Below are 7,325 nucleotides of genomic sequence, written 5' to 3'. Positions count from 1 at the left end.
TTCACTTCTTAAAATTTTATTAAAGACATGTAAAGATTAGAAATAATTATTAATGTATAATGTCATTGGACTATTTGATGGTAAGAAGTTTGCACTTAGTATTTCACAGTTTCACAAACCAGCACATAGTCTTTCTTTACAAGAATTTACAGTAGAGTTGTCTTCATAAAATATATTCTTGCAATTTTTTCTTCCAAATTTTAGTGCTCTTGAGGAGTCCTAATTAGTTTCTAAAAACAGGCATTACTTAGGAGATTGACATCAGAAACCACAAATAAGAATATTTTCAGTAACATCTATGCACCATTTAAAAACAAAATCCAATGGAAAACGCCATCCTCATCCAGAAGGAGAACTATGGAGACTGGATGTGGATGAAAACATAACATTTCCACCATTTTTTTTGTCTTTTTCTTTGCTTTTTCTTTCTGGTGGTTTTTCCTTCTTGGCATGATTTTTCTTGCTCAGTTTGACAAATATGTTTAAAAGTGTTGCACATGTTTAATTTATATCAGATTGATTGCTTTTTAAAAATATATTTTTAAATATGTGAGTAATTGTAAAAGCTATAGGGGTCACAGCTAGTAGATTACAAGATCTTTCAGAACATTTTTCACTTTAGAAGGCATAGAAAGTCAGGAAAGATGTCTAGATTGTCCTTCAGGAGAATATCAGCTGTTTCTATCCACACAATAAGAATGAAACCGAGGAAAATATTTTTTTCCTAGGAGATACAAGATAGGATAACTCTGAGTAAGACTATGGAGTCACAATTAAATGTGAACACGTGAAAAACATTTGCTGAATTATTTGATTGAAAAATGTTACATTTAAAATTATAAATGAGGAAGGGAACATATGACAGTTCACTCATTTTTTAAAAATGGGGTAACTGATGAAAGAGTCTAAGACCTAAGGGGAACAAAAGGAGGAAGAAGAAAAAGATTTATAGAGAAAGAATGCAAGAAAAAAAAGAAAATCTATGTGTAGAAGGAAAAAGAGAGAATATAAAAACATTATGATAAAATGTAATCATATGGAAATATGGAAAGAAGACAAATAATAAGAGGGGAAGGAAAAGAGGTCATAAAATCTGGCCTTTATGCATTGAAGCATGAGCCAAACCCTAATTCTGGCAAAAGCTATTCTTTAAGGCTGTTTTCAATTGAGTCTTCATTTCCTTCCAAAGTTGGAAGAGTGGGAATAACAGGCTTTAGGAACTTAAATTCATTGCTTCCTGAGCTACTGGCCAGACACACCTCATACTGGTAACTCTGGGACAAGGTTCCTGTCCTGCTGACATCCACTAAGTGACCTGGGAAGAGGCCATTTAAAGTAAAGCGACTAATGTCAGTGGTGTGTTTCTTCCTTTTCCACAGGCGAATGGCAATAAACACAATAACAGAGGCCAGGAAAAGAAAGGAAACAGAGGTCAAGGAAATGACTAGGTAGGTAGTTAGGGAGTCAGTCTGGATCTGCTCCTTAGGTGCATCAGGTAACTGCAGGTAGGGCTCAGAAAAGCCATCCACCAAGAATACATTTACTGTGGCCATTGTGGACAGAGGTGGTTGCCCATTGTCCTTCACCAGCACCAGGAGCCTCTGCTTGATGGCATCTTTGTCATTGATGGGTCTTGCTGTGTGAACTTCACCATTGTGGGCCCACAGAGTGAATAGGCCCGGGTCTGTGGCCTTGAGCAGCTGATAGGAAAGCCAGGAATTCTGCCCCCAGTCTCTATCCACAGCTACTACTTTGGTAACCAGGTAACCTGGCTCTGCAGTTCTGGGCACCAGATCATTGCAGGGAGCTGTGCCATTTTGCAAGGGGTACAGAACAAAGGGAGAATTATCATTTTCATCCTGTACCACAATCTGAACCAGAACCTGGCTGCTCAGTGATGGAGAGCCACCATCAGTTGCCCTCACAGTGAACTGGAAAGCTTGGATGGCTTCATAATCCAGAGATCTCAGAGCATAGAGATGACCATTATCTGAATTGATGGAGATATAGGAGAAGAGGGGCAGTTCTCCAGTTTCTGGAGGCAGCAGAGAATAGGTGACTTTGGCATTGATTCCTGAGTCCCTGTCACTGGCACTGACACTGCCAATATGGAGGGCAGGACTATTGTTCTCTTGAAGGTACAATTTGTAGGCTTTCTGAGTAAAAACTGGAGAGTTATCATTGACATCAGAGATAAGCACGGTGAGATTATAGTCAGATTTGAGCTTCGGGAATCCCAAGTCCATCACTGTAATTGTGATGTTGTACTCAGCCTTGTACTCTCTGTCCAGTGCTCCTTTTGTTACCAACATGTAGTAATTTTCAATGGAAGGTTTCAGGGAAAAGGGAAGATCATCTTGGATGGAACAAATCATCTTTCCATTTTCCCCAGAATCCAGATCTGAAACACTGAAGACAGCAACCACTGTCTCAGGAGAATTTTCTGGGATGGGGCTGGTAAGTGAAGATATAGTCAGCTCTGGAGGATTGTCGTTCAGATCTACCACCTGAACAATAACAGTACATTCTGCTGAAAGGCCCCCACCATCGGTGGCCTGGATATTTATAGTGTAAAACTGAGTCGACTCAAAATCCACTTTTTCCTTTAAATAAAGTTCTCCTAATTCCTCTTTAAGATGAAATGTTTTGTGAATGCTTTCAGAGGCATGCAAAAAAGCGTAAGATATTTCTCCATAATTTCCTGCATCTAAATCTCTGGCAGAAACTGTGACAACCTTGGATCCGATGGGACTATTCTCAGGGATCTTAACCTCATAACGCAGCTGAGCAAACACTGGGGCGTTGTCATTGATATCCACTACGAGAATTCGGACCTGGGCAGTTCCAGACCTTGGTGGGACTCCCCCATCCACTGCAGTGAGAGTTAAAATGACCTCAGACTGCTCTTCTCGATCCAGTGTTTCATCCAGTACAAGCTCTGGATATCTCTTTCCCTCACTGTTTTCTCGAATTTGAATATGGAAAAGGGAATTGGGACTGATTGTGTAGTTCTGGATACTGTTGCTTCCTACATCTAAATCCTTCCCATTTTCTAGCAAAAACACAGTCCCAGGCAAGGAGCTCTCTGGGATTTTTAGGAGCATCTCAGATTTTAGGAACACTGGCGAATGATCATTAATGTCCAGTACACTTAATTCAGCTGGAACAATCTGAAAGGGGTTTTCCAGTAAGATTTTAAAAGGGAGCACACAGGGATCAGAGGGGCCGCACAGCTCCTCCCGATCCAGTTTCTCTCTCAAGAGCAGATCCCCAGTTCTGCGGTTCAGCTGCAAATACTCTTTGTTCCCTTTGAAAACGACTCTGGTCCCGCGATCTGACAGTTCCCCCGTTTCCAGGCCAAGAGCCTTTGCCACATTGGCCACAAAGGAGCCCCTCTCCATCTCCTCCACTACAGAAAACTGCTGCGGCTTTGAGGCAGTCCCAGACACACCCAGAAGAACAAGGAGAAAGAGAACTTGCCTTGGTTGCGGAATCGTCGCCCCTTCCTGCTCCATAGTTCCTTTGATTCCCTCTTCTCAATCGGTGTAGCCCGATCGATTGCAAACGGTAATCCGGGGCTACTACTTTAGTCCGTCTGTCTGGTATCTCAGAAATGTGAGCACCTCGGAGCCTTCCTCCAGGTCGAGCTAAGAAAGCTTCTTATCTCCTTGACTTATTTAGAGCTATTTTGTGGGGAACTAGAGTATCCGCCCATCTTTTATGTGTCTTCTTAGCTTGCGGCGCCACCACGCGGCTCATCACAATCTCAGCATGCCGTATATAAAGCATGGAAAGTGTGTTTCCCGGCAGTTGCCATAGCTTGAATTCTTCTAAGTATTTCAAAACATTTCTGCTTCATTCTTTACAAGAGAGTCCATATCAATATTTCAAGCACTAAGCAATGACAGCACGTCTTAGTTTAGGACAGTGCTTCTAACGCCTCACAGATATTAATATAAACTAAAGGTGAACACTGTGAAAAGAACGCAGCCATTAAGACATTTTGACACAATATTTAAGCTGAGAAAAAGTCACACCATGTAGTAGGCCCATTGGGGTGTTTTTTGGAGGCATCAGGGTCTACGAGGCAGAGAAATAAATCGTAATGTCGGAGTGTAAAAGGAAGTATTTTGACTTTATTTTCAACTATGAACTTTCTTCTCCTGATGTGAATTTGAGCTTTAAACTTTAAACAGTTTTAAAGTGCTTAACGGGGATTAGAGGACTGGCTCTGGAATTTGAGGACTCCTTGACAACAAGAATGAGATACTATGAAACTACTCTCTCCATCCCTACCCTCACCCAAATGAGTGTAAATATATAGTCCTGGAAATCCATCGACTAGCACCCGAATTCAGGAAATTATATCTGGTCTTGTGTTTTCCCAGAAAGGAGCTCCAATTTAGAGCAGAAAGAAAGAATGGGGACACGATCTACTTATTGATTGGGAGCTGATATTCTAAGGCTGATTCAATCTGAATTCTGTATGAGAGAATAATTCTGAGTTACACTTATTTTAAAAAAGATTTTATACATACTTTTAAAAATATGCTTATCACCTTATAATGAATCTACTCTACAAAGACTCTTCCTAATACAGTTGAGCAAAGCAAATCAATATGATGGAAGTGCCAAAAAAAGTATACACACCAATCAACACTTATAATTAATCAATTTTCCCCAGAGAAAGAAATTATACTTCACCTTACAATCCTCTAAATGTATAATGGGACTTATGAAAATGTTTTGCATAACTTCACATGTGCCTTCTAGGTGGGAGGAGTTGTGGAGAGGAAGGAAAGGAAAGAATCTGGAACTCAAAGTTCATATATATATATATATATATATGTATGTATGTATGTATATATATATATATATAGAAATAAAATTATCAAATTAAAATTAAAGGTGAATGAGTGATTGCGTTGTTTTGAATCCTGAAATCTTTCAGATTTATTTTTCCTTAGATTATTTATGATGTAATTTGTTTTTCTGCTTCTACTTTTGTTTCTGTGTTGGTTCTTACAAGTCTTGCCAAAGTTTTCTGAAATCTTCACATTTGTTTCTTTGCATTTGATATTTCTTGCTGCATAATAATTGCACTAATTCATATACCATACTTTATCCAGTCATTCAACAATGGAAGATCACTTACATTCCTTTCACTTCTTTTCTGCCATGACCAAAAACCTGCCTCCGCCCACATCATATTACATTATTTATGGTAATGGGTAGAAATACTTTTTTACTTGGGTGGTGTCTAGATATCCAAGTTTCTTCAAGAAAACTCATTCAGTGAGAAATCTACCTGGAAGTTTATAAATAGCCCTATGAAAACCAAGTTAGTGTGATGTTGCACATCCCACATTGCTGTGCTAGGGGGAACTTTCCTTACTTCACATTCTCATGTATTAGTTTGTTTCTTTTAAAAAATATTGATTTTTTTGTTTTCTTATATATACTCATTTCCCAATTTATTTCTTTCATTTCCCCATCCCCAGGGATCCACCACAGATAATAAAGAGAAAAAACAGATCAGTATATCTAACTAACCCATCAACCAATTTGTATATTGTAGTTAATCTTCTTTGGGGCCAAATTTAGGCATTACAATTTCATATCACTTAGTTTTAATTATTGGCTGTAGTTTTGATTTGTTTTGTTTGAATATTAGTTTATAATGCTTTTCTGTTTTATCCCACTCATTTTCTATCATTTGGTGTTTGTCTTCCCATGATTCTGTTAAAATTTCTTGTTTCAGTGCACTTGGATTTAATTACATTTTTGTATCACAATTTGTTTAGCCATATTCCAATTGATGGACATCCATTTTATTTCCAGTACTTTGCTATTGATGTATTGTCTTTTAATGGTAGTAGTATGTATTAGTAATTAGTAATGTATCAGCTATTAATGCTAGCATATTAATGGAATATAATTGAAGATGCATGTTAATGTAACCAAAGGAGAAGCTAATTAGCCTCTTGGGTGGCAGGGCTTGAAATCATGAAATATTTAGTTCAGTCTCATCTGACCTGCAGGAAGTTCCTTAGCCCCTAGGACTCTTAGACATATCTATTATCACTTAAGAGAGAAGTGCTATCTGCTTCATGGTGGAGTTTGATTATTTTTATTCATTAAAATTATTATTTCTTTTGAAAAGTTAGGTTGCATGTGCTTGTCTTAAATAAATGTTTTCTATTTTCTAACATTGGTAAATATACCTTACTTCATAAAACTCTATATCAAATTAAAGGTCTTTAAAAACACAAAAATATCGTAAAGACAATGAAGGAAGCAACTGGTCTGAATAACTTGGGGGAGACAATTTGCAAACAAGTACAGATGAGATTTAAAGCCTGCCTCTGATTATTATGTGACATTGCCCAAACAGCTTAATCTCCCTTGGTCTCAGTTTTTTTATATGCCAAACTAAGGGGTTTGAACAGATAACTTCTGATGTCTCTTTCAGCTCTGGATCTATTATTTTACAATATCTGAAGTTCTTTGATTATTTTCAGATGATCAAGTAACACCACAAACCCAGATACTAAAAGTAGATCATTTGACATTCCCTTATTTGAACAGTGAACAATTGAACCATGTGGGAAATTATTGGGATATATTCATGGAAAGTGAAAAAAGTAAATGTTCATGTAAAATTATTAAACTTCAAACTCTTTTCTTTTGAAAGATGTTTAGCATCAAATACAATCCATTACTTAAGAAGTGTTATAAGCTTATTAAAAGCGGTACACCAGAATTACATTTAAACACCATATTCTCTTGCAAAGATCAGTTTTCATTATTAATTTATAATATGGGGGATTCAGAAATCAGAGTACAATACTTCCTTTAGAATGTCTCCAAATAGAGATACATTCTATGTTCAAAAGAATTCATTTTATTGTTCTTTTTATTAGCTTCACAAAGATCTATTATTATAAAACTTTATACTGATTCCTTGGAGTCTATTATTTTTCTACCATTTCCCCAACAATCGTTACAGCCGATGATCAAAATCAGGGATCATCGTTAAAAAAATATTTTCTACACGACTTTCTACTTTGTCTCAGCAATATCACTATTAGGTCTGTGCCCCAAAGAAATAAAAAAAAAAGAACCTACATGAATAAAAATGTTTATGACAAATTTTTGAGATGTCAAAAGAATTAAAAATTAAGGGAATGCCTAATTGGGGAATGTTCGTACAAATTGTAGTATATGAGCTATGTTTTAAGAAATGATGAGCAGGATGTTTTTAGAAAAAACCCAGGAAGACTTATATGAACAGATACAAAATGAAATGAACAGAACCAGAACAT

At 37.1% G+C, this 7,325-nt stretch overlaps 1 protein-coding gene across 1 annotated transcript; it reads right to left on the bottom strand.

Annotated features, from left to right (window-relative positions):
• Positions 1-3,820, bottom strand: LOC127550017 (protocadherin beta-2-like). The gene has a single exon (XM_051978586.1). It carries the CDS (start codon positions 3,513-3,515, stop codon positions 1,143-1,145), a length of 2,373 nt encoding a protein of 790 aa, XP_051834546.1. The 5' UTR covers positions 3,516-3,820; the 3' UTR covers positions 1-1,142.
• Between the last annotated feature and the right edge of the window lie 3,505 nt (positions 3,821-7,325).

This window comes from Antechinus flavipes, chromosome 2 (genome assembly GCF_016432865.1).
Source record: "Antechinus flavipes isolate AdamAnt ecotype Samford, QLD, Australia chromosome 2, AdamAnt_v2, whole genome shotgun sequence".
NCBI classification, from domain to species: Eukaryota; Metazoa; Chordata; class Mammalia; order Dasyuromorphia; family Dasyuridae; genus Antechinus; species Antechinus flavipes.
This window is presented reverse-complemented; position numbering and strand designations above follow the sequence as displayed.

Excerpts from the sequence above, each read along its gene's own strand:
- LOC127550017 (XM_051978586.1), bottom strand. The coding sequence starts at position 3,515 with ATGGAGCAGGAAGGGGCGACGATTCCGCAACCAAGGCAAGTTCTCTTT.